This window comes from Magnolia sinica, chromosome 15 (genome assembly GCF_029962835.1).
Source record: "Magnolia sinica isolate HGM2019 chromosome 15, MsV1, whole genome shotgun sequence".
In the NCBI taxonomy this organism is placed as follows: Eukaryota; Viridiplantae; Streptophyta; class Magnoliopsida; order Magnoliales; family Magnoliaceae; genus Magnolia; species Magnolia sinica.
Window position 1 is genome coordinate 71,094,069 of NC_080587.1, and position 27,753 is coordinate 71,121,821.

The following is a 27,753-nucleotide window of genomic DNA, read 5'->3' on the forward strand; positions in this document are numbered from 1 at the left end:
TTCTCTGGCCCTCAAAAGGTTCTTAATGGTCAATGCCACTTTTTACTACAGTGTGGTCCACGTTAAATTTATATCTACTTAATTTTTTGGGATCACATAATAAAATAATCTGAAAAAACAGATGGATGGAGTGGATATACATTTTATAAATTTAGGTAGGCCCTACAGTCAGGGACGAACCCACATTGCTGCTTCCGGGGGTCGCACCCAAGTCCCGCTTGCCCTTTTGGGGAGTTGTTTGATAGTCGGCTGTGTACTGCGCTTGATACGCAGGCACTTCAAAATGGAAAATTTATCATATATTCACACATTCAAACTATCTAAATTATATAACTCACCATCATAAAATTACGTTCTAAAATCTATATTAATTTCACAATCCTAACCTCTAATTCATGGGTAATTTTCTATTGGATATTTTTCATTCAACGTCCGATAAATGTCCACAGAGCATATATTAAGATAAGCGAAAGAGAGATTTTTTTTTTTTTGGATTGTCATACAAGCAAACTTTTACACGTAAATTTGAATTAAATGTATGAAAAGTAAGAAAATTTAAAATAATTTAGAAGTGCCTGCATATCATCCATCACACTGCCAGAGTATAAAAGCTCCTCCGCTCTTTATTCCATTTTTACCCCTGACATCTTACAGAAGTTACAGGAGCACATCTTCAACCCTTTACCCGTGCGCACTGCGCACCTCTCCAAACCTGCACCGATAGGGTCTTCCTCTATTGAGGCTGATATAAACAGCAGAAATCTCTCTCTCTCTCTCTCTCTCTCTCTCTCTCTCTCTATAAAACCCTAACAACCGCATCGAATTCTTATTTTCGTTTCCTATCTTTCATACACCTTCCGATCTACATCGATCCGATTTCGATCGAACCGCACGTCCCGATAACAGATTCGATCTCTCTATCGATCAAGATATCTGACGGCGGAGATATGGAGAGCTCGAGGACCGGTTCTCCAAGAGATTGAAAAATGCCCGGCCTCGCACAGAAGAATGCCGAGTTCTGTAATTCTCCCCTGTCGTCTGTCGGATCGGTTTCGGCGAACGGAATCTGGTCTAAGCACAGAGCTGATATCACCTTCGATCAACTCCAAAAGGTTTTTTTTTTTCTGATTTTTTTAATTTATTTTTTTGCATTTTCTTGATTGCTTTGACGTTGATTGAATATTGGTTCATCTGAATTTATTAGATAAGATGTGAATTAAGATTGGATGATTGGAGAATTCAATTCGACGGTCTGAATTTTATGCGTTTCCGATCCTTCCATGACTGTTTTGATTGGTTTTTATCTGATTTTTTGAGTTATCGATTTGCTGGATCCATTTTGTGGCTAGTCATTTACTGCAGATAGACATTGTGCATGTATGTCAATTCAGATCGTCTGAATCATGGGTCTTGTTGTGAATGAATCATAGCCTTAAAACTACACTGATCGGACGGTCCTAAAGTTCAGTTGGTGACCATCAAAGGGATGGTTATAAAGAAAATAGTCAGCGGTCCGATTCCACGGGCAAACTTTTATGGTTAAGATGGTCCTATCAGATTGAATTTTTGGGTTGTGCTCCAACCACAATGCGGCCCGCAATTTGGATGGTCTGGAATGAGGTGCAAAGGATGCTACCATTTAATGAAAGGTGGGGGATATGCCTTTATCCAACCTCTATAAAATCTCACGGTTTTTGTTGACTAAAGAACAACTGGATTAAATGGAGACTTATAGATAATGCTGGGGCTTATATATGTTTGGATTGTTTTTGTTTGCCACAATGGATAATATCTGGAGGGTTTCAGCCATTTTGGAAGATAGAAATAGAACCAGTGAATTGTTGGTTTTGAGAGCAGACATTGACTATGAGAAATGACATGAGAATACTGTGTGTTTCATATAATTTCTTTCATTTATATATTTCCATATCTGTCAATTCAAGGAAATCTTGATTATTGAGTCAGTGATATTCACAACTTGAAGTGGGTTTAACTTCAGTCTCCTCAAATGGCAATTCTACTGTAAAGCAAGATTATTTTTATTGGATTAATCATGGTTTCCTTTTTCTTCCTTTTATTTATTTATTTTTTACTTATTTCTCTGTGAATCATGAAGAAGATCAATCCTATTATACATTTCTAATTATTGACGTGTCTCTTACGTGTGAATTAGTTTTGGAGTGAGCTGTCGCCTCATGCCCGGCAAGAACTTCTTAAGATCGATAAGCAGACACTCTTCGAGCAAGCTCGGAAGAACCTTTACTGTTCTAGGTGCAATGGGTTGCTGCTTGAAGGATTTTCACAGATTGTCATGTATGGGAAATCTTTACAGCAGGAAGGTGCATGTGTGCTCCTCACCAGCAATCCCAGGGCATCAAAAAACCAGATTGAAAATGGATTGGATATGATGTCTTCCAGCCGCCAAGATGATGCTCAAGATCCATCTGTCCATCCTTGGGGAGGTTTGGCTGCGACCAGAGATGGCATATTGACCCTTTTAGACTGCTTTCTCGATGGGAAGTCACTCATCGCTCTCCAAAATGTATGGTAGTGACTTCATGGTTCCATTAAATCATTCTATGATCTGAGTTTAGTATATTTCTCTATTTTAACATCTCTCTATGCAGGTCTTTGACAGTGCACGTGCAAGGGAACATGAACGTGAGTTGCTTTACCCTGATGCCTGTGGTGGGAGTGGCCGGGGTTGGATAAGTCAGGGAATGGTTAATTATGGCAGAGGGTATGGAACCAGAGAAACATGCGCTCTGCACACAGTCAGGCTTTCTTGTGATACATTGGTGGATTTCTGGTCTGCACTGGGGGATGAAACTCGGCAGTCTCTCCTACGAATGAAAGAGGAGGATTTTATTGAGCGGCTCATGTACAGGTGGGTTTTGTTCTATCAGTATCTTATGCACTTTGCATTTTGTTTTCAAATGAAGTTTCTGCATGAAGTTGGATAGGTAGTTGCGGTGGATGCTATGTGGGAACAGAAGGTTTAGTTTAGCAGCACTGCAATCATTCTAACATCAATAACTAGAATAAAAACAATGGCTCAATCTCACGCTTTTGAGGGTCAGTGTCTCATGATGCAAAAAAGTGTCAGACAATTCCCAAAAGGAAAAAGTTACTAATTGTTTCATAGTCGATGGTTTTGCCATGGATATGTCATAGGCATGAATTAATACGAGAAACTTGTTGACAACAGGATACAATTAGCAATCACGCAATGGATCACCTTAAGATTTTGATAGGCACAGGTTTCGTTAAAAATAATGCAGCTAACTAATTGTTAGTGGGGTGATATCTACGGCAGAGCATAAGGAAAAGCTTGGAGAGAGGCGGGTAGCAGCAACTTTTATGAATGCAGATGTCTCAAAGGCGTATGTTGCGAAGGCCATTTGATTTGCTACAAGGGTTTGCAAATATCCTTTTGTAGCAATTGGTTTACAATTGGGGATGGTGCTGGAATTTGCTCTTATGTGCGCTTCTGGGGAGATCAGCTCAAGGCTGCAGGAGCTGTTAGACAGTGATTAGTGTAAGGATGAAAGTTGTTACAGATCCTTTTGGCCATTTAAAGAGGAGTTGAACCAATTCCACGGGTTGTGGTGTGCTAACTCATTCCTTCTTGCTTGGGACATTGCTATACAATATGGACTCGGGAACCTTGACAACAATGTAATCACTGTGAAAGGGGAGGTGTTTGTGGTTCTAAACATGGATCAACAGCTGCCTTCACTTGAATTTGCAGGATGTACAAAATGGCTTATTGCAAGAGGTTAGATTATTCATCTTTCTTCCACTTGCTGCTATATGAGCATTTTCTGTTGGAAGCTTCATGGCAAGCCTTGACTACTGATACTTGTGTATCTTACCTTAACTTCTTTTATATGCTATCTCTTGAAGGTGCAATCATATCTATGCTTTGTGGACCCTTCAACTCCTTGCTCATGTCTACAGTGGGTCTTATATTTTACATGATCCCTAAGGCATCTGAGTTGTTCCTTAGGATCAACAGCTTCCTTTGCTTAACTAGACAAGCCTTAACTGTTGTAACTCAGTTGTCTCACTTTTTGTTTGGGTGTCACCAATAAAAGAGGAAAATTTCCTTTTAGCGTATGGTATCTTAAAAAAGGAAATGACCAGATCCATATCTCATGGACTCTTCAGTTCCTTGCTCCATGACCCAAGTGATTTTTACATTTTCATGATTTTTAGTCATCTTCTTCCTTTGAGTTCAAGATTTTTCATAAGTAAATCATGTTGCACTGCTTGAGAATTTCTTGTGAGGCAGTCCTGGCTGTTATTAGCTTGAACCCTAAACTGGGATTGGTAAAACACAAAAGCTTAATTTTGCCATGAACAGAGGAAATCCAGGGCCAGCCGGGCAGAGGTGGCGTTTGAGATGGTGGACAACTGCGTGCCTCATAGCTTTCGGTTCCATAAGGTCTGGGATTGAAGCCCTAATTATTTGCTCCATGGAAAGTTTCTTCTTCAAGGGAGAAAGACAGCAGGTTAATAGGAATGCAGCTTCCTGTTATAATCTTGAGTTGCTTGGGTGGTTAGGATCTCTCATGATTTAGGGGTTCCTCAAAAGTCATCATCATGGCTAACAGATTGGAAACCTTGGATTAGGGCATGGATGTCCTTTGGACTTGCCAACAAATGTGAAACTGAAAAGATAATGCGTTTATTCGGCCTGCACCAGAGAACTTGTTTGGACAACTTAAGTTTGAAGATCTGAATCAGCCAAATTGACTGCCTATATCAGCCAGATACTCCTGCTTAAAGCAGTGGATTTAGAGATTATTGTTTGTGGGGCAAATATCAGGCCTCCTTGTAGCTTTCTTGCCTTTTGTCTTTTGGTATAAAGTTCTGTTAATAGTCATCATCATAGACTTGCCCCAGCTATTTGGGTCGGCTTCATGAATCCTGTTTTGCCAATCAGACTGACCTAAGATCCTATCCTCTGTACGTGAACAAACCTTCACATCCCTTCACACCACCTCAATCCAAGCCCTTGGTTTTCCTCTCCTCCTTTTTCAGGCCCTTCAACTCGAATCAATATTTCCTTCCTTATAGGAGCTGTCTCTGGTCTTCATTGAACATGACTAAACCATTTAAATCTGCTCTACATCTTTTTTATATCTTATCCAGATCACTGTGCAAAAAATCAAGCACATCCTTCTTGTTATGAAGCCCTCGTGCTTTATCAAAGTAGGAATCAGCTGTCCGCTTGTGTTGTATAACACCTACATCTTTCTTGTATTTGTTAACTTAATTATATGACATCCTTCACATCTTTTTAACTTTTTAACTGTCAGTAACATCCAGCACATCATTCTCGTCCTTGTTCTTCTTGTGATGGGGTTGTTGAATGCAATTTTATTTGATTTTTTTTTTTTTTTTGAATTTTGAAATGGTGCATTTGTATTGTCTTCTTCATGTTGCTTAAAGTCTGATTAAGATGAACAGAAACTGTTTTACGTTATGAGATCCAAATCAGATTTATGGCATCAACTTGATTAATAGCTTGAGAGCCCACACCATCATTCCTTAATTGGCACTGCCAACTCTTTTTGCACTTAATGAAGATGCAGACTAAATAGAATGAAATTTTGAAGTTAATTGTGTGAAGCTTTATTAGGGATTGTTAGTGGCTTTGCCTCACTGCAATAGAGTTACAGCAGACTCCAACTTTAGCTACACAACCGCCTATAAAAAGAAGAGAGAGAGGGGAAAAAAACAATTTAGCTACTCAATCTCATACTTCAACCATGAAAAGGTTACCACTCATGCAACTTTGAGAGGTGACCAACTCAGAGTTATAATGTTGAACTGCTAGCAGTTCAGCTTGGGGCGGCTAGAGGTGGGCATCGGTCCTGATCGGAGCGGATTAGGTTAAACCCGATCAGATCCGATATGGCCATGGTTTGACCCGGACTCGATCAGATCCGGAATCAAATCCGGGTCACCTGACCCGAACAGATCCGATGCATAATTCGTCTGACCCGAACAGAGTCCAACTCGGTCAGTGAAACCGAGTCTGATCGAGTTAGGTATGATTCAGATCCGTATAAATTTAATTTAATTTTTCATATAATGTGGCCCACTTCAACATTTAATATATGTTATTTTTTTTCTCAATGCCTTAATTGATATGTCAAAATGGATAAACGGCTTAGATAAAACATACATCAAGGTGGGCCCCACATGGCTATACAAAAACTATCTATTACTGTGCTTATATTTTTACCGAACATGTATATTAACGTGCAGTGCACGAAAGAACTCTGACTACTTTTTTTTTATATATACAGTGGGTGAGGACTTGCTGTAATGAATTTAACAAGTTATGTGGGTCTTATCATAGGGTATGTGTTATATCTAAACCGTCCATCTATTTGGTAAGCTCGTCATAAGGCTTATGATGAAAAATAAGACAGATCTAATTATCAAGTGGACCACATGAAATATTTAATGGTGAAAATCATTCGCTACTGCTACTTGTGGTGTGGTCCACATGATCTTTGGATATTAATAATTTTTTAGATAATACCCTAAGATGATCTCTAAAAATATATGAACGGTGTCGATATAATAAATACATCATTGTGGGGCCCATATACCTTTAATCTCCTTTGAACCGTTCGTACAACTCGGAGCTCGAGGAGCGTCAGTGTCGTCCTTGCACGGAAACGGATTGACTACTCCCCCTGCCACGGTGCCACCGGCCATTGGTTGTTGGTCGGTGCTCTGTGGGCCCCACCATGATGTATGTGTTTCATCCATGCCTTCTATCTATTTTTATAGATCATTTTACGAAATGAAAAAAAAAAATGAGATATATCTAAATCTCAAGTGGATCACATTAAAGGAAACACGGTTAAATAAACGTTAACCATTAAAAACGTTTTGGGCTTAAAAGTTTTAGATCTAGCTGATATTTATTTTTTCCATCCATCTGGGTCTTCATGACCTAATCAACAGATTGGATGTCAAATAAACAGTAGAGTGGACCTTAGAAGGATTTTAAATTTTTAATGGTAGATATTCAATTATTATTGTTTTCTTGTTATGTGGTCCACCTAAGATCGGGTCGGGTCTGATCGGTTCGGGCCGGATCCTTTCGGTTCGGGTATCCGGGTCGGATCTGTCCGGATCAACCTCTATCCGAACTTGACCCGAAATATTATCGGATATGGGTTGACAGACTCGATCAGGCTGATCTAAGCCGTCGGTTCTGTTCGGAACGGTACCGAGTCGGGTCGGATCAGGTCGGATCCACCGGATCGGGTTCAAAATGCCCACCTCTAGGGGCGGCGGATGTGGGGAACTCTTGGCTTCCATGGGTGCATCAGCTGATGTTCTTCTTATGTTCTCTTGTTAGATTGTTGTAACCATCTTAGAATTTGATGTTCATGTCACAGGTTTGACAGCAAGAGGTTTTGCAGAGATTGCAGACGGAATGTTATCCGTGAGTTCAAGGAGCTGAAGGAACTGAAACGCATGCGGAGGGAACCTCGCTGCACCAATTGGTTTTGTGTTGCAGATACTGCCTTTCAATATGAGGTGCCCTTCATTTTACGGCAAATTTGTTTCTTATTCTTTTTATGTATATGTTTGAGTTTCCCCCCATTTTAAAAAATGTTATGCAATTCCCAGCACTTTTTGGATTGCATCTGTTGCGTAATAGCTACATACCTATCATCTTGCAGTTAAAACTTGAATTGTTGATTTTTTGATTAGCAAATGTTTACTTTTCAAAATAAATGAATAAATAACAATAAAAAACCTTTATTTTTCTAGTGGAGCTTCTGATGAGAATTGCAAGAAGGGTTCTGTAGGATTTTGTCATTTGATTTACCTTAGACTATAGCCTCTACTGTTGTCGGTTCCACAGGCTGTGTAAAAGAGGAAAGTTGATCGCCTATGGGCAGACAATGCTGAAATGTTTGCCAAGCTGCCATTTAAAAGCAGACCCCGAATTGTTGGGATAAGGCTAATATATGATGATAACTACAACGATGGTGATGGTGATGGTGATGATGATATTACCTTAGACTTTATATTCTTGTCCAGGTATCTGATGACACGGTCCAAGCTGATTGGCACCAATCCTTCACCGATGCAGCTGGAGCATATCATCACTTTGAATGGGCTGTTGGAACAGGAGAAGGACAATCTGACATTTTGGAGTTTGAAGATGTTGGTATGACTGGAAGTGTTCAAGTGAATGGCCTTGATCTTGGTGATCTGACCTCGTGCTTTATCACATTGAGGGCTTGGAGGCTAGATGGTCGTTGCACTGAACTTACCGTGAAAGCCCATGCATTGAAGGGGCAACCATGTGTACACCGTAGGCTTATAGTGGGGGATGGATTTGTCACAATAACAAAAGGGGAGAGCATCAGAAGGTTCTTTGAGCATGCAGAAGAAGCCGAGGAAGATGAGGTAACTTCAGCACTTGAATGGCTCATTCATGACTAATTTTGTGGGTTTTGGGTTATTGAAATTGTGTTCTCTAACAAAAATGTGTTTTCTAACAGTTAAAAAAAAAATGACATTGTGTTCTCTAACAAAATGATATGAAAGTATATATAGTTTTAAACATGGGCTTCCCCGTAAATGAATAAATTCAGGATGATGATTCCATGGACAAGGATGGAAATGAGCTCGATGGAGATGGCTCTCGTCCCCAAAAACATGCCAAGAGCCCTGAACTTGCTCGAGAATTTCTTCTAGATGCTGCAACTGTTATTTTCAAAGAGCAGGTGTGTTTTCTGTGCTGAGTAGTTCAATACCTGCCACACATCAAATTCTGTTTCTTATACATCATAGAAATTTACCATTCTTTAAACTCTTTGAATGTGGCAAAAATACATTAGCAATAATTTTCAACAGCCTGATGGCCTAACTTTGGGTCCTTTTGACCCTTCTCATGTTTTCCTTCTCACAAGTCACGTGCTCTCTTTCATGCCTTTCTATGCTCATAGAGTCCATTAAATTATCTTTCATGGCTTCATGCCTTATGACATATTTTTTATTTACAATGGTGAAGGAAATTAATTTCCATGCACTTCTTTTAGTGAAAATTGAGGAATGCACAAGTAATCACAAATTGCAGTTACAGAATGGTTTCATATTTTACTACTATTATTTTTTAAGGAAATGGAAGGAAAATAGTTGGGAAAATAAAACAATTTGTAGTAATGTAAGACTGAATGATTTTTATTTTTATTTTTATTTGGAATGATCTGTTTCCAAGTGCCAGAATGTGTTTTAATACAATTCTGGAGTTCTTCTTCCAGGTTCTGATAATCTAGTCTAGTCATTAGATTAGTTTCTAGCACCAACTCTTCCTTTTCATCTTTGTGCCATTTTATCCATACAGAAAAGAAGTGTAATTTGCCTGCATTTCGAAGCATCGAGCTGCCCTAACAAGAACAAAGACTTGCAGCGAACAAGCTTCTATCTGCAAAGGGCATTCTACTAAATTGACACAATAAATTTCACTGATCTAGATACATTTTCTTTTTCATCTGCACTCACCATTTTCCTAGCATGTGGTTTCTTTTGTGATATATAAACCTATCCTTAGATACTTCGGGCTCAGCTTCTCATGTTCCGTGAATAGCCGGGACATCGAGGAATATCCAGAAAGGCATTGGAGATATTTAGGCCCACCTTTAAGATTTTGTACAAGCGACTACCAAGTTTCAATGACCCAAAGCTTCAACATGATGGGACACCAAAAGTCTTCCAGTTTGTAGATTATTTGGCCATTTATCAATTGAATGGTAACCTTTGCTGCGTTTTCCTTCTTAATTGTTTCTTTGTTAGTGACCTATTGGAAGTCCTAGGATTTTTCTAATTGGGGAGATTTTTGGTACATGAAATTCGGGGGTCGAGCATAACTCGGCTCCCGAGTTCCAAAACATCACTTATGCAACATAATTAATGAATGATGTATGTTGACGTATTAGCACATAAACATGGGATAGATTAAGCCAAAACACAGATATGATTCAGGGATAAGTGAATAAAGCAAGCGGAAGACTTATAGTAAAATATGTGTACAAGTGTAAGTCCCCTGAATTACATATACAACCAGATCGTGTAAAAGTGTTATTTATCAAAATTTATAAGTACAAGTTACATCATTTCAGTTCCCAAAAATAGTAATCCCATAGATCCGCGCAACGATCGAGGCTCGCTAGAACCCGTCTGAAACGCATATAGGAGAAGGGCACTGTCGTCATCCGGCTCCGCTCGCCTCGACGCCGCATCCACATCTGCAACATCGGGGCCTAAGAGAGTCTGGTGGGTGTGAAACACCGCCCGAAACGTGGGAGTGAGTGATCAACTCGGTGGAACAATAAGGCACTGGTTAACATGTTATCATTCAATCAAACAGTAATGATAAAGCAGGACAATTAAATAAATCCTAAGTACTCTTGTTAATGCAAGTATGAATGCAATATGATGCGTGCCCTCACGCGTACACCCTCAGCGTCTTCATCTTACGTTACGCATGACATCGCCTCAAAGTGCGCCACATCTACAAAGCACATGCAAATGCGGTGCATGGATATGATTACCAAGTTGTTATTAGTCCAATTCATACATCAGGATTGGGAAGCTAAGATACCTTCCTCATATCATCATCCAAACAGTGATCCATACTAGGGTCGTCAATCCTAGACATCTCATACGATCATATAGTTGAGGTCGTAGCAAAGGGCTCGTCACCAATCAATGCACGCCTTTCATGCCCTTACTACCACAGATCGGCTCGTCACCTCCTTGTGGTATCCAGGTATGCTCGAGGTCACTACAAAGGGCTCGTCACCAATCAATGTAGGCCGACAACACGAATATAGTGTCCCATACCACCATAATCGGCTCACGAGTTTAGTTGCTCACTGGTCACTACGGGGAGGCTCGTCACCCCAGCGTAGGCCGACAGCTCGACCACGGTGTCCCATACCACCATGTCCGGCTCATGAGTCTTAGCGGATCAGGTACCATGGGTATTAGGATTTCACTGGTAAGTTCTGGACCCTAGATTCAAGCAGTAGCGTGCATTCATGGTTTACATACACTGGACTATCGGGTTAGTTTAATAACTCGACTAGCACGAGCGCACGTTTAATTGACCGACATAGAGTGCGCAAACACTCCGCGTGGCCAAACCATCGCCGACAACTCTAATACGACTCGGGTTCGTCTAATTCGTCTCACGTGGCGAAAGAAATCTCAACGACGACCAAAGGGTCAATTACCGATTTCTTGGACTAAGGCATAGTCCCAAACATCCTACACTACGACAGATATTCATATGGAATGTAAAACAGTAATGGAACAATAACTCAAATCATGTTACATACACATCTGAATAATATCAACTTAACATAAATGTAAGCATAGGAGATGCTTGAATTTAAATAACTTGGAATGTAAATGCGTAAGGAAATCATGCGCATCCATAGAAGTATTGAGAATCACTTCTCAACGCCCGCATTTAGTGTAATCAGAGTTACACTTAGATCATTCATGCATTTCTACAAACACTTAGCATACATGGGACAACATACATGACGCATGTTGAAATACATGCACTTAGACAATTCCTTCTTCCAAGGAGTTGTAATACATGCATCAAGCATACATACATGATCAAAAATCAATGCAAAAATAAGTGAGTATTTTATACCTATACCGTACATTATAAATACACATAGAATACACAAACCTCAACATATCACATGCATATCAGGAAAGCAACGTAAACACAACATTTGGCATGTGAAATCTCATCCATAACAAGGATAAATCACTAACTGGGATTGAAAGCCTTGAAAACCATAACCTATACACTTAAAGTCCGCACCTTAAGCGAGGAAAGAATAGCCGAATTGATTTAGACGAGTTGTCTTCGTCAACGGCGCAAGAATACCCTAAAATAAGGATAGAAATGAGATACAACAACACCAAGTCTAATCTAAGCTCTAACACAGGTTAGGGTTAGGTTAACTTACCCCAAAGGAACTCAGAATCGTCAGAGGAACGATTCAAAGCAAAGGTTCAAAGGTGAAGAAGAACAAGGAAGAATCAAGATGATTCACCAACCAATCTCTCTCACTAACTCTCTCTTTTCCACTCTCTTCCAAGCTAGGGTTAGAGAAAATTCGTATGGAAATGAGAGCTAGGGTTTAAGGACTATATATAGGCCTTAAAATGATGAAAATAACCCTAGGGACAAGGTATACTTAGGTTATAACCAAAGCATGCCTTCCTCGATCCAACGAAGCACTTCCGGTGGGCCTATAACCACGAAAGGTCGGACTTAAGCTCACTGACCATGGATCTAGGTCAGGCTGAGTTTTCGTACCGACCGGCTCTTCAGATCAGCCGTGGCGGACCACACTCAATTCAACGGTCACGGAAACTCGATCAGGTCCACAAGCACTAGGATATGCCTGGGCCAACCATCCCGATCGGAGGGTGAAATTGGGTCGAAATCCAACGGATTGAGAATGCTTAAAATCGTCGCGCAAGGTACACGACTCAGATTTCATAAAAAGCTTATTAAATTCCAACCGTTCTCACACTCTTCACTCCGAGCTTAATCAAATCGACCGAGACTCAGATCGACTTGATTTTGAGGTGAAGACCAAGCCCAACTCGGTGACCGCAATGACTAAGATCATCGCCATCGGACTTTCGATGCGCGGTCAGTCCGATCCAGATCTTCCAAAAATTCCCGAACAACCGGATTTAGCGATGGATCCCAGATTCCGAGTAACGTAGCGCTCACTAATCTGCACGTTTAGAGCCATGTAGATACAATTTAAAGTGATTGATGCGAATTTCACAAGCAATCAAGTAGAGCGCTAATTACCCCAAAAACAACTACTTAAGGAAAGATTAGCACAAAAATTCCAAGGTCGTTACAATCTACCCCCCTTAAAAAAAATTTCGTCCTCGAAATTCATACCTTCGTATAATCCTCAAGGATCAGAGGGTAGGTCTTCCTGACCTCAGCTTCAGATTCCCAAGTAGCATCTTCTACGCCATGATGCGACCATAACACCTTCACGAGAGGGATAACCTAGCTACGCAGCACCTGCTCCTTTCTATCCAGAATACGCGTCGGTCGCAGACATAAGTGGCATCCTCACTTAACCGCACTTGCTCCCAACTGATAATATGCGAAGGATCGGAACGTACTTCTTCAGAATAGAGATATGAAATACGTTATGCACGCCCGCAAGAGGTGTGGGCAAAGCAAGGCGGTAAGCTACCGCTCCCACTCGATCCGAACTTGAAATGGACCAATAAATCTCGCGTCAGCTTCCCTTCTTACCGAACCGCAAAACTCCCTTCATAGGAGAGACCTTGAAAAACATGATCTCCCACTACGAACTCAAGCGGTCCGACGCCTCGTATCAAGATAACTCTTCTCTGCTCGCTGCTCGCTAGAAGTCGACGTCGAATGATGTCAACCTTCTCTCAAGTCACCTGCACAACTTCGGGCCAAGCAAACTACGCTCACCAATTTCGCCCAACAATGTGGTGCTCGCACGGCGACCATACAACGCCTCGAAGGGAGCCATACCGATACTCGACTGAAACTATTATTATACGCGAACTCGGCATATTCAAGACAATCATCCCAACTGTCTTTGAAATCCAAAACACAAGCTCGCAACATATCTTCCAGGACTTGATTCACGCGCTCCGTCGGCCCATCTGTTTGCGGATGAAACGCGGTGCTGAACAGTTTCACACCCATTGCTTCCTGGATACGAGTCCATAAGATAGATGTAAAACGCGTGTCTCTATCAGACACAATCTCCCGGGGAACTCCATGCAGACGCACTATCTCCTTGATATACAACCTAGCCAACTCGTCTGCAGAGTAAGTGACTCGATCGGTAAGAAATGCGCCGACTTCGTTAATCGATCGACGATCACCCAAATAGAGTCAAATCCCTTTCTCGTCCTCGCCAACCCAGAAATAAAATCCATAGAGATGAAATCCTATTTCCATTCAACTATGGGCATGGGCTGCAACAACCTAGGAGGTCGGCGATGCTCTGCCTTGACCTGCTGGCACGTGAGACAACGAGAAACAAATTCAACAATCTGGACCTTCATATTGTCCCACCAATAAGACCTCTTCATATCCTGATACATCTTCGTGCTACCTGGATGCATCGCAAGCTTAGAACTATGGGCTAACTCGAGAACCTCACGTCCTAAGTCAGGGGATGTTAGGAACACATAACCGCCACGAAAACGTAGGCCCCCATCGGAACTAACACTCTAGTCGGAGTTCCCATCTGTACCAACCCGCCGCCTCATCTTCACCAAGAGCTCATCATCTACCTGAGCCGCAACGATCCTCTCGTCCGATGACGGGCCGTACACGAATGTGTGCGATAACCTCATACGGCTCGACCACCGTAAGCTTCGCTCAAAATCGCGCACGAACTCCAACATCTCCCACTCGGCTATCATCAACGGAGCCGCAAACTCCAAAGCCTTCTTGCGACTCAACGCATCCGCCACAAGGTTCGCCTTACCAGGATGGTAAGAAACATCGAACTTGAAGTCCTTCAATGTTTCCATCCATCTGCGCCGCCTCATATTCAAATCACGCTGCGTGAAAATATACTTAAGGCTCTTGTGGTCGCAAAAGAGCTCGAACTCCTCACCATAGAGGTAATGTCTCCAAAGCTTTAATGCGAAGATGACAGCCAATTCCAGGTCGTGCGTAGGGTAATTCTCTTCGTGTTTCCTTAATCGACGCGAAGCATAAGCAATCACCGTCTTTCTGCATAAGGACACAACCTAGACCAACGCGAGAGGCGTCGGTATAAATAATATACTTAACCCCTTGCTTGGCAATACTAGCACGGGCGGACGTCAACTTGTCCTTCACAAAAGCTAACTCCGCTGCTCACTCCAAGCAAACTTCAAATCCTTCCGTGTCACCTGCGACAACGGTCTGAATCTTCGAGAAGTCCGAATAAAGCGTCGATAATATCCCGCAAGGCCAAGAAAACTCCTCACCTCGATAACCGAACCAGGTTGGTCCTGCACTGCACCTACCTTGGCAAGGTCGACGGCTATACCTTCCTTGGACACCACATGTCCCGAACTTGACTTCCTCTTTCCGGAAATCACACTTCTAACTGTGCGAAAAGCTGATGCTCCTAAGAGTACCCAAAACCGCTCTTAAGTGCTCCTCGTGCTCCTCGCCGCCGAATAAATCAAGATGTCATCAATAAATACAATGACGAATAGATAAAGGCCGAAATACCCTGTTCATCGGATCCATGAACACGGCCGGTCCGTTCTGAGTGCAAACGACATCACAAGGAACTCATAATGGACAAAGTTAGTCCAGCGGTCTTCTGCACATCCCCATCCTTGACGCGCATCTGATGATCCCCAACTGCGGATCAACCTTCGAAAAGTACCGTGCCCCCTTCAATGGATCAAACACATCAATCCTCGGCAAGGGGTACTTATTCTTCACAGTTACTTAGTTCAACTGCGATAATCAATACACAATCGCAAGGAACCATCCTTCTTCTTCACAAAGGAACAGTGCTCCCCAAGGAGACACACTGGGCCGAATAAAACCCAATTCTAGCAAACCATCTATCTGCTTCCTCAACTCCTCCATTTCACTCGGAGGCATCCGATAGGTGGGTAAAGAAATGGGCGCCGCACGTGCATAAGATCGATAGCAAAATCAATCTCACGCCGAGGAGGTAATCCAGAATCGACTCAAACACATCTTCAAACTCCCGAACTACGGCGTACTAACCAACGCCGACTCCGAACTCTCCAACAGAGAAGAATAAAAATCAATACGAATAGGGTAACTGCCTGAACCGGGAAAGTAACAATCTCGCCTAGGTCCATGGATCATCACCGATCTCGCTTCACAATCAATCTCACTCGCATCCTCGTGAGCCAATCCATACCCATAATAACATCGTAGTGATAAAGCGGTGCGACTAGCAAATCAACACGGATCGATCCACTTCCATGATCAATCACAGGCACAACTCCAAAAACAAACAACATGCATTCCATTAACCAAAATCGTCGCAATACAAGTAGTGCGGAATACATGAATCACGACTAGGAAAGCATGAAAACAACAACATCTAACACCTCAAACAACCACAACTACTACAACCACTAACAGCTACAACACTACAACAACACCAACTACAAGCCAACAACGGCTACACACAGAAAGAAACACCAAACAAAGCAAAGACGGCCACGACGATGCTACTCGTCGGAGTCAGGAGACGGAGGCGGAGCACCCTTATCCTGCAAGCAACACAGGATAGACTTCAAAGTCCGGGACATCTTCTTGAACTTGTGCTTAACCAAGCCTCGAAGATCCACCATCTCCTGGCGTAAGGCAGCTTGCCCTTCTTCAAGCCGTGTAAGACGGGCATCTCTGGCAACCTGCTCTGCGCCTTGCTCTGGCACCACAGGAGGAGAGCTATCACTCGAATCCTGTGCCTCAATCTCTTCCTCGTCTTGCTCTACTTCTTCCTCGGACTCCGCACCACCTTCATAACTCTCATCATCACTCTCAGACCCGGCCTCACCCTCAGAGGCAAGCCGACCAGAACCAACCTCCATCAGCTTAAGGGTCCTCAAGTTGATATAGCGAACAGGGACCGGCTTCTCAGCTCCAAGCCTATAGCCAAACTCATGTGCGATCTTGCAAATGAGGCGGCCAAAGGGAAGAGACTCGGTCCGTCTACTCGAACGAGCGATGAGAATTATCTGACGCAGGACGTACGTCGGCAACACAACTTCGCATCCTGCCCCACCCGATATAGAAAATCTACCATCGGGCGTGTACACGGTTGCTCCACCAGGGATACACATTGAACGTAAAGATGTGGTGAAGCAAACAAGTCGTCCGTCATGTGAGAAGCCAAAAGACTCCTATTCGGCTGCCACGACTAGACAACCACACAAGGATCGGGTGCGACGATCCTTCTCGCGCACACTGTCCACATTCTTCTCGGCATGCACTTCCCCAAGTGGCACCTTCAAGAGTCGGGATATCAAAGCAACATTGACAATTCCAACTCGACCGCTACCACAGGGAATCTTGAACTGCAGAGGATCCAGCGAAGGCTCCAGAATGTTGGCATAGAAGGCCCGAACAGGGCTAGCATTCGCGCGATACTCGCCTTCGAACAAGGGACCCCAACCAGCCCCTTCTAGGCGCTCCAACAAAAGGAACTCACCAAAGAGCCGCGGATCAACATGAGCCGCAAAAAGGACTCTCCGCCCCTCATAGACTCCATGCGACAATTCCGCCAACCAGGTCCTCCTGACAGGAGCTCGAGGATCGAGGTCCCGCTTCGTCTGGAACTCGCGCGTGGCGGACGTAGCGGCGGCACCTCTCGGCCTCCGTGCACGGGTTGGGCGGCTCGGCCCGCCATCCACGGGCGCTCTCTTCTTCCCCATCAAGGAAAGAAGGGAAGAAATGGAAAAGATGGCCGTCACAATCTCAAAGAGGGCCATGAGAAATGAGAGAAAGAGAGAAATAGGAAGATGGTGAAGCTTCCACACAACTATGAGCCAAAAAGGGAATGAAAGGGCTCAAATGAGAGGGAAAAATGGAGAAATCAGCAATGGAATAGAAGATTTGAGAATGGGGTGATGGGTTTGCACGAAAATGGAAGGAAGATGAAGATTTGGGAGAGATTTGAGAGAGTTTGGAGAGGTTTTGGGAGGAAAGGAAAGCTTGGAGGTGGGTGTTGTGAAGGAAATAGATGAAAGGAAGGGTGGTTTTAAAATGAAAACCGTGGAGGGGTGGGCCACACAAGCCTCATGGACGATCGGCCCGCGTCGGCCCGCCGACCGGCGATCCCTCGCCGAACCGGCGATGGCATCGCCGGTCTCTGGACATATCGGCGATGCCTCGCAGATTTGGCGAGGTCCTCCTGGTCCTCCTTGGTCCAAATGATGTGGTTCCCCCCCTGGGTCCCACAGAAAATGCCCCGATTGGCCCCTTGTGTAGTTTAAGCCTATCGGGTCATTCTGACAGAAATCTGATGCAAACAGCGATTTTTGGAAGGTTTAAAGATGAATAATGGGAAGATAGACCATCTACACTCATTAATAGAGGGTCTAGAAAGGGTTTCGGGTCGTGTGTGATCAGGTAAGGGTACAGACTCGATCTCGGCAAAGGTTTTCAGAAACTTTCGCCGATAGAAACTACGAGCACAAACACAAAGCGATGATAGACCCGCACTCAATTACACTATAGTGGCGGCAACGTGCGGTGTGTGACCATAACCTATGTCCGGTTTAATCCAAATCATGCTCGATACCAACTTGTAACGCCCGAAATTCGGGGTCGAGCATAACTCAGACCTCCCGAGTTCCAAAACATCACTTATGCAACATAATTAATGAATGATGTATGTTGATGTATTAGCACATAAACATGGGATAGATTAAGCCAAAACACGATATGATTCAGGGATAAGTGAATAAAGCAAGCGGAAGACTTATAGTAAAATATGTGTACAAGTGTAAGTCGCAGAATTACATATACAACCAGATCGTGTAAAAGTGTTATTTATCAAAATTTATAAGTACAAGTTACATCATTTCAGTTCCCAAAAATAGTAATCCCATAGATCCCGCGCAACAGACCGAGGCTCGCTAGAACCCGTCTGAACACCGCATATAGGAGAAGGCAGCCTCGTCGTCATCCAGCTCCCGCTCTGCCTCAGACGTCGCATCCACATCTGCAACATCGGGGCCTAAGACAGAGTCTGGTGGGTGTGAAACACCGCCCCAGAAACGTGGGAGTGAGTGATCAACTCAGTGGAACAATAAGGCACTGGTTAACATGTTATCAGCTCAATCAAACAGTAATGATAAAGCCGGACAATTAAATAAATCCTAAGTACTCTTGTTAATGCAAGCATGAATGCAATATGATGCGTGCCCTCACGCGTACACCCTCGGCGTCTTCATCTTACGTTACGCATGACATCGCCTCAAAGTGCGCCACATCTACAAAGCACATGCAAATGCGGTGCATTGATATGATTACCAAGTTGTTATTAGTCCAATTCATACATCATGATTGGGAAGCTAAGATACCTTCCTCATATCATCATCCAAACAGTGATCCATACTAGGGTCGTCAATCCTAGACATCTCATACGATCATATAGTTGAGGTCGTAGCAAAGGGCTCGCCACCAATCAATGCACGCCTTTCATGCCCTTACTACCACGGATCGGCTCGTCACCTCCTTGTGGTATCCGGTATGCTCGAGGTCACTACAAAGGGCTCGCCACCAATCAATGTAGGCCGACAAAGACGAATATAGTGTCCCATACCACCATAATCGGCTCACGAGTTTAGTTGCTCACTTTGGTCACTACGGGAGGCTCGTCACCCCAGCGTAGGCCGACGGCTCGACCACGGTGTCCCATACCACCATGTCCGGCTCATGAGTCTTAGCGGATCGGTACCATGGTTATTAGGATTTCACTGGTAAGTTCGGTACCCTAGATTCAAGCGGTAGCGGTCCATACATGGTTAACATACACCGGACAATCGGGTTAGTTGACGAACTCGACTAGCACGAGCGCACGTTGAATTGAGCGACATAGAGTGCGCAAACACTCCGCGTGGTCGAACCACCGCCGACAACTCTAATACGACTCGGGTTCGTCTAATGCGTCTCACGTGGCGAAAGCAATCTCAACCACGACCAAAGGGTCAATTACCGATTTCTGGACTAAGGCATAGTCCCAAACATCCTACACTACTACATATATTCATATGGAATGTAAAACAGTAATGGAACAACCACTCAAATCATGTTACATACACATCGAATAATATCAACTTAACATAAATGTAAGCATAGGAGATGCTTGAATTTAAATAACTTGGAATGTAAATGCGTAAGGAAATCATGCGCATCCATAGAAGTATTGAGAATCACTTCTCAACGCCCGCATTTAGTGTAATCAGAGTTACACTTAGATCATTCATGCATTTCTACAAACACTTAGCATACATGGGACAACATACATGACGCATGTTGAAATACATGCACTTAGACAATTCCTTCTTCCAAGGAGTTGTCATACATGCATCTAGCATACATACATGATCAAAAATCATGGCAAACATAGGTGCGTATTTTATACGTATACGGTACTTTATAAATACACATAGAATACACAAATCTCAACATATCACATGCATATCGGAAAGCAACGTAAACACAACATTTGGCATGTGAAATCTCATCCATAACAAGGATAAATCACTAACGGGATTGAAAGCCTTGAAAACCATAACCTATACACTTAAAGTCCGCACCTTAAGCGAGGAAAGAATAGCCGAATTGATTTAGACGAGTTGTCTTCGTCAACGGCGCAAGAATACCCTAAAATAAGGATAGAAATGAGATACAACAACACCAAGTCTAATCTAAGCTCTAACACAGTTAGGGTTAGGTTAACTTACCCCAAAAAGAACTCAGAATCGTCAGAGGAACGATTCAAAGCAAAGGTTCAAAGGTGAAGAAGAACAAGGAAGAATCAAGATGATTCACCAACCAATCTCTCTCACTAACTCTCTCTTTTCCACTCTCTCCAAGCTAGGGTTAGAGAAAATTCGTATGGAAATGAGAGCTAGGGTTTAAGGACTATATATAGGCCTTAAAATGATGGAAATAACCCGAGGGTCAAGGTATACTTAGGTTATAACCAAAGTACGCCTTCTCGATCCAACGAAGCACTTCTGGTGGGCCTATAACCACGAAAGGTCGGACTTAAGCTCACCGACCATGGATCTAGGTCAGCCTGAGTTTTCGTACGACCGGCTCTTCAGATCGGCCGTGGCGGACCACACTCAATTCAACGGTCACTAAATCTCATCAAGTCCACAAGCACTAGGATATGCCTGGGCCAACCATCCCGATCGGAGGGTGAAATTGGGTCGAATCCAACGGTCGAAATGCTTAAAATCGTCGCAGCACACGACTCATTTCATAAAAAGCTTATTAAATTCCAACCGTTCTCACACTCTTCACTCGAACTCAACCAAATCGACCCAGAACATCAGATCGACTTGATTTTCGAGGTGAAGGCCAAGCCCAACTCAGTGACCGCAACAGCCTAAGATCATCGCTATCGGACTTTCGACGCGCGGTCTAGGTCCGATCCAGATCTTTCAAAAATTCTCCAGAACAACTGGATTTAGCGATGGATCCCAGATTTCAGAGTAACGTAGCACTCACTAATCTGCACGTTTAGAGCCATGTAGATACAATTTAAAGTGATTGATGCGAATTTCACAAGCAATCAAGTAAAGCGCTAATTACCCCAAAAACAACTACTTAAGGAAAGATTAGCACAAAAATTCCAAGGTCGTTACATTTTTGGTACATGAACAACTCAGAGTAGGCCCGTAATATCAGTGATTTGGCTCAGTGAACAATGGGCTCCACTTGTACGAAGCGAAAACAAGAACGGTGGTGTAGAATCTGTTGAACTAGGCATTGTGTAATACCACTAGGTAGATCTAGCCAGTGTTTTAAATATTATTATTGCGCCTACAGGAATGGGAAATATACAGTATATATCGGGAAATATCACAGACATCAGGTAGAGTAAGGTTTACAAGGTAACACAACCAGACATCATGTAGAGTTTCAGAGTCTTAGGGAACTTTAGGAGATGTTAAAAGAAAAATTATTACACTCTTGAACTCAAATTGTTACAAAAGAATTACACATGATTCTTTTCCATTGTTTAGGGGATAAAACTATGCACTGCCAGCCATAAATGATACAACTATATCCAATATGAGTTCATATTATTCAAATGCAAAACAATACAAACAGCAGAAGAAATATGAAAAACTAAAAAAGAACCAAAAGTATAACATTGTGTTAGGTGGCAACTCAAACTCGTCATTCCCATCCCTACTAGGATGGCCATATACTGTTGCTACACATAACTGCAGTTAGGGGTGGCAATGGACACAACAGCAGTTAGTTGTGGCAATGGGTCGACACTTAAGACCCAAGGTCCAAGCTCGGCTCAAGCTCGAGCCTGATAAAAGTTGCTTGGGCATGGGCTACACCTGGCTGGCCCGACCCTAAAATTGGTAAATCCATATTTCTCGCTTGATTTTTCCTAACTTATCTGTTGATCAAGTGGGCCACACAATCATAAAGAAACAAACATTGTTAAATTGAGGATTAAAATGACATATTTGTAGGATACAACACATGTCCATGCAAAATCGGGTTTGGCAGGGTTGGGCTAAAATGACTTGAGCCCAAGCCCGGCCCGAGAATTGATTGGGCCACGCACATGATATTCGAAAATGATTATGTAACAATAATGGTGGGACCTGTTACATGATGCAGGGCTATAATGGTTGTTCTAGAAAAAAGGCCTGTAATGGGCCTGTAGCAGCTGTAACGGACTGATTTGAGGCTGATACAGTTTCTTTGTTTAGAAATTTTTTGACCCTTATAGGGTCATAACGGTCGTTACGGCCTGTATTATAACGGCCATTAGGCTGGCCATTATGGCCACCATTATTGTTATTGAATACCTTGGCCATGCATTTGAGGCCCAAGCCTAGCCCATGAACCAAGGTAGTAAGTCCAAGCTTGGCCCAAAGCCGGTTGGGTGGGCTACCCGTCCCATTGCGACCCTTAACTGCAGTACTCTGCCCATCTTATGAGCTGATGATACCACCTTGTACCCTAAATGCATCAATGTTACTCATCCTCAACAACGGGCACCGGTATGCCAATCAGTGGATACCGTGCCATAGTAGCTCCTTGTGGCATTGACTTTGGCTATGGTTGGACACATCCACACCAGAGTTTCAAATAGCACTCGTAACGTATGCTACATAGCATAGCGTTGCCGTAGCGCTATGTAGCGTAGCTAAATAGCGTAAATCCCCTATAGCATATGGTACAAGGGTCGTAGCGTACGCTACAGCTATGTAGCATGTAGCGTTTGTAGTGTACATTATTTTTATTTTTTTTTGAAGAGTGATGATAACATTTGTTTTTATTTATTTAGTTTTGTTTGTTAAAAATGGTGTAAAACTCATATTATAAAAAGAAAAATCTTTAAATGTAAAGTTAAAACCAATCCTTTCTTTGTTTGCTTTCGCTTAAGGTTGGTGTGAAACTCACAAGCTTAAAAAACCTTTAAAACTAAACTTAAAAGGAAAAGGGTCTTGAAAGAGGATTTTCAAAAACCCCTCTTTGTATAGATGACATTTGTATTGTACACAATGCTCTTAACTCGTGGGATTTTTATTTCTTTTCATACTTGTAGGTTGTGACTTGTGGTTTCAATTAGATATTATTAATTAAAGTGGTTAGATTCAAAAAAATTAAAGGGGTTTGCTTAGGAAGTTGTTGATGTGACAATTATTTGATTTGGCATATGACTTTATATGTAGATTGGCTTTTGATAAATGATAATTAATAACTAATTTGAATATGCTTATACTTGAAAAATGAATAATTTTTTAGGCATTTTTATATTGTTTGCTTTTTCTTACTATTTATCATATTTTTCCTATATTTAAATTAAAAAATAGAAGTATCATGTAGCTTATGCCACAGGCTATGCTATTTATGCTACACGCTACAGAGGGCTGAATGTTACGCAACATGCTACCGCTATTCAAAACGCTGGTCCATACCCATATCCATGTCCTGGATAAATCTGTCCATTGCTATACCCACGCCCGCATCTCTAGTGCTAACTCATGATCATAGCTATAGCCAGATGACTGTGAATGGGTGTCATAGCTGCTAGAGTTCCCTTGTTGGCCAAATTTGCTCCTCCTGCTCCCTTGCTGCTCCCACCTTGATGATTAAAGCTCTTCCTGCTCCTCAGGTCTATTATTGCCGAGACCCTACCATACACAATAAGGTGACACAGAAGTAGAGTTTCCTTGCCCATCACTAACATCTATGGACCCAAGGCTCTATGCAAATAGCCTCTTCGTTGCATGCCAACTGTTTTGTATGATGCAAGAAACACTGACGCAGCTCTTTTGTCTGTGTACGTGGACCTGTGGCATGAGCACCACGTGTGGGTCCTAGGTGGCATGGTCAAACTGTGCTTCCTCAGTGAGATGGCCTAAGAAGCCTCCAACTGACAATGCCACTCCATGCTCCTGTCGTTGCTGCTATTGCCTCCCTAATCTCCACTATCATCTCTGCCAGATGGAGATGAAGTCCCACTCTCATCACCTTGGGAATTGGGAAGTTCAAAACGTGTTACGTGCCATTAAAATTATAAGCAAAAAAGGAATATTTGTCAGTTTTTAGTCAATGCTTGATGAAAGTCTGGTTGGCTACAATGCGGAAGCACATCTCTCAGATCTTACTACAGTGTCATAAAAATGGACCAAGAAACTTAGAATTATGCTTAACCACCACATTTAAAAGTAAGTTCACTGAAAATGTATCTGTATATTAACTTCCTTAGCTTCTTTATGTGTATATATCCGTGCATCCAAGTACTGACAGTACCCTTCTCAGGTAGAAAAGGCTTTTAGAGAAGGAACAGCCCGGCAAAATGCACATAGTATATTTGTTTGTCTTGCCCTGAAATTGCTGGAAGAGCGTGTCCATGTTGCATGCAAAGAAATCATTACATTAGAGATGCAGGTAATTCTAACGTTCTACACATTGCTTTGGTTAAGATTTTCAATGCAGGAGGAGAACCCATTCTCAGTTCCTGATAGACATTCCATGACTGTTCCTTGCATATCTACAGATAAAGCTTCTTGAAGAAGAAGAGAAAGAGAAGCGTGAAGAAGAAGAGCGCAAGGAGAGGAGAAGAATAAAAGAAAGAGAGAAGAAGCTCCGAAGAAAAGAGAGGCTAAAAGGAAAAGAAAGAGAGAGAGAGAGAAATTGCAGTGAATCAAAGCAACTTCCAAATGCTTTGAGGGAGTCAGCAAAAGAGTTATCCTTGAACAATCACGAGGAGGCACATACCACTTTATACTCAGGGGATATGAATAGTGCAGGGAGAGATATTACAGTAGCCAGCACCTGTTCTTCTGATGTCGTCGATGAAGAACCCTCAAATGGGTGCACCGATTCAAAGCCAAAAAACCTAAACGATGAAAGTTTACAGCATCCATGCAGTTTTGGTGGAGAGATCAATGCAAAGGATGTAAATTCTTTTACAATTGAGCAATCAAAAGCCTCTCGACGGAAATCGAGATTCAGGAAGGATTCTCCACTAGAGCAGGCTTCGAGATGGCGCGACAGACGGAGATCTGCCGTGGGCAACGACTATACCGCTCAGTTGGATGAATCTGAGCCAAAGGTACGTGGCTACATGGCAACTTCTAGGTGTGTTAATGGGCCAAACAGACAATCAAGAAATGGTACTGTGAAAACCAATGCCAGAAACTGCAGCATGAAGTTTGGTGACAAGTTACAATGTTCCAACAACAGAATACGTTACAGATATGGCGTCCATTCCTGCAGCTGTAACCTGCATACTGATTACAGAGGAAAGGAGGGACATCATGTTTCTATGATCAGATCGAGTAAGGATTTCAGAACTCCGAATAAGCCGGAATCTTCATTGGAGAGGCCATTCTATCGCAGCAGCAAGTACAACCATGGATGTTATATGTCTGATAGCTGTGGAATCCCAAAAGTCAAGCTTCTTACTGGCAATCTTCAATCAATCAAGGGAGACGTCCTCCATACAAAGAAAGTATGGGAGCCAATGGAATCAAGGAAAAACTGCCCTAGAAGCAACTCAAACCCAGATATTACCTTGAGGTCTCCTACTTTCAAGGTTGATGCATGCAAAGGAGGTATGGACGATGGGAATGAGAATGGACACAACCCACGTGGGAATGCATGCATGTCATTTGATGAGCAGCTATTGTCTGATTTTTCTGGAAATTCAGGCAAAGGTGATGCTTTGAATGGTAGGAAGACATCAAATAGATCTAATCCAGGCATGCAAAATGGCTTCAAGAATGGGTTTTGCCTGGGAATGGAGTCCCTTTACTGCTCAATAGATGCTGCTGATGATTGTGGGTCATGTCATGTCATTTCGACCCTTGCTGTGAATAATGCTTCCGACCCCTCAATGAGCAATTCTAGTTCAGATAACTACTCATCATGCCTTAGCGAGGGAGACAGTTGTACTGGTTCTTCAGGTGCTCAAAATGCAGAGTCTTTGTTGATGTCTGATTCAGAAGATGCAAGCCTTCAATCAGAAGGCAAAGAAATTGCATGTAGTGGAAGTGCGCCCATTGATTGCCGAGGTTTGGGGATGGATGAGAAGAATAAGACAGGTGGGCAGAAGTCTCTCACTAGTGGAATGGGTGCTGGGTTTCGAGCGGAGGCTAGATGTATGGTTCCAGGCAATTTTCAGGGGGACCCACCCACAAAAGATGTCCACCACTGTGACAATGGCAGAATCATGGTTAATATGGGTTCCCAGCAGCACCATGTGCTACCAATGCAGAACCAGTGCATACATTTGCCTGTTTTCGGTGCTCCTATGCCCATGAATTATTATCATCAAAGTGCTGCTGCTTGGGCAGCAGCTCCTACTAATGAGTTGGTGCCGTTTCATCAGCCCAGTCACTATCTGTACACTAGCCCACTTGATTATCGTCTGTCAGCAAACCAATCATCACATTTCTGTGCGCAGTATGGTCCTCTACAACCTCTAACCAATCATCATACTCCGGTGGTTACCGTGGGCCAGCTTCCTTTGTACCAGATGGAAAACAAAGCCAACATTGTCGACCCAAAAGATGACACCAAGAATTGTACCCCAGGTGGAGCACGAGAAGCTGTTGGTGTAGCTGATACGGCATTGGCAGAGTGTCGTCAACCTCTTGAAAGGCCATTTCGTAACAGACGGATCCCACAAGAAGAACCGTCATGTGGACAAGATGGAAATGTCCGGGACCTGCTCAAATCCCATAATGAAGGTCCAACCTTTTCGTTATTTCATTTTGGTGGCCCTGTGGCAGTGGGTGCAGGTTTCTGCTTGAATCAAGTGTCTCTGAAAAATGAAGCTGCTGGTAATTCTTCTTCAAAACCACCGGCAGCTCCCGTTCAGGGCGAATTTGCCTGCTCTGAGATGGACACATCTGTTGAAGAATACAGCTTGTTCGCAGCAAGGAATAGATCTCACTTTTCATTCTTTTGACAATCAAGTGAGAAACAGTGCCAAAGGCTGCAGGAAAGCTGAGTGGGCCACTATTGCATTTATTACAGAAGTTTGAGAGCCGATGCTCATCTTCCCCAAGAATTTACCAGTAAATCAACCCCCCCCCAACAAAAAAAATAAAAAATATTCTCTGAGAATTTCAATTCAGTCTATATTCATCCCTGTTTGATTCTCATTCGTACAGTAGTTCTTATTTTCCATATTGTATTGAAAGGTAAAAAAAGGCGTGTGGCATAAAACGTTTTTGTGTCTGAGGTTTTTCAGTATTGATGAAGCATTTGAGGTTGATATAACAGTCAATGTGGATAGTTCGCATGCGAATCAGTCTCTTTACAAGGCTTATTTCCATCTTTCCTTTTCTCTGCCTTTGCTATACGTGAGAGGTACCTTAGTTCTAAAGATTATACCAATGTGAATCTTGAATTTGAAGTGGTTTTGGTCTTCA

General features: G+C 42.8%; 1 protein-coding gene across 4 annotated transcripts; it reads left to right on the forward strand.

The window, feature by feature from the left end:
* The first annotated feature begins 644 nt into the window (after positions 1 to 644).
* On the forward strand, positions 645 to 27,753 carry LOC131228160 (uncharacterized). 4 transcript variants are annotated; one of them, XM_058223998.1, is made up of 8 exons: positions 645 to 1,112; positions 2,174 to 2,542; positions 2,628 to 2,887; positions 7,431 to 7,572; positions 8,083 to 8,454; positions 8,643 to 8,774; positions 24,632 to 24,760; positions 24,870 to 27,753. In XM_058223998.1, the coding sequence occupies exons 1-8, from the start codon at positions 987 to 989 to the stop codon at positions 27,285 to 27,287; spliced, it is 3,948 nt and encodes a 1,315-aa protein (XP_058079981.1). In that variant the 5' UTR covers positions 645 to 986; the 3' UTR covers positions 27,288 to 27,753. The 4 variants fall into 4 exon arrangements, with proteins under 4 accessions (XP_058079981.1, XP_058079982.1, XP_058079983.1 ...); XM_058223999.1 differs by having other exon boundaries at positions 7,455 to 7,572; XM_058224000.1 differs by lacking the exons at positions 645 to 1,112; positions 2,174 to 2,542; positions 2,628 to 2,887 and adding an exon at positions 3,410 to 3,778.

Coding starts and splice junctions, on each gene's coding strand:
- LOC131228160 (XM_058223998.1), top strand. CDS start 987: ATGCCCGGCCTCGCACAGAAGAATGCCGAGTTCTGTAATTCTCCCCTG. Junction 1,113..2,173: donor CCTTCGATCAACTCCAAAAG/GTTTTTTTTTTT, acceptor CGTGTGAATTAG/TTTTGGAGTGAGCTGTCGCC. Junction 2,543..2,627: donor CACTCATCGCTCTCCAAAAT/GTATGGTAGTGA, acceptor CTCTCTATGCAG/GTCTTTGACAGTGCACGTGC.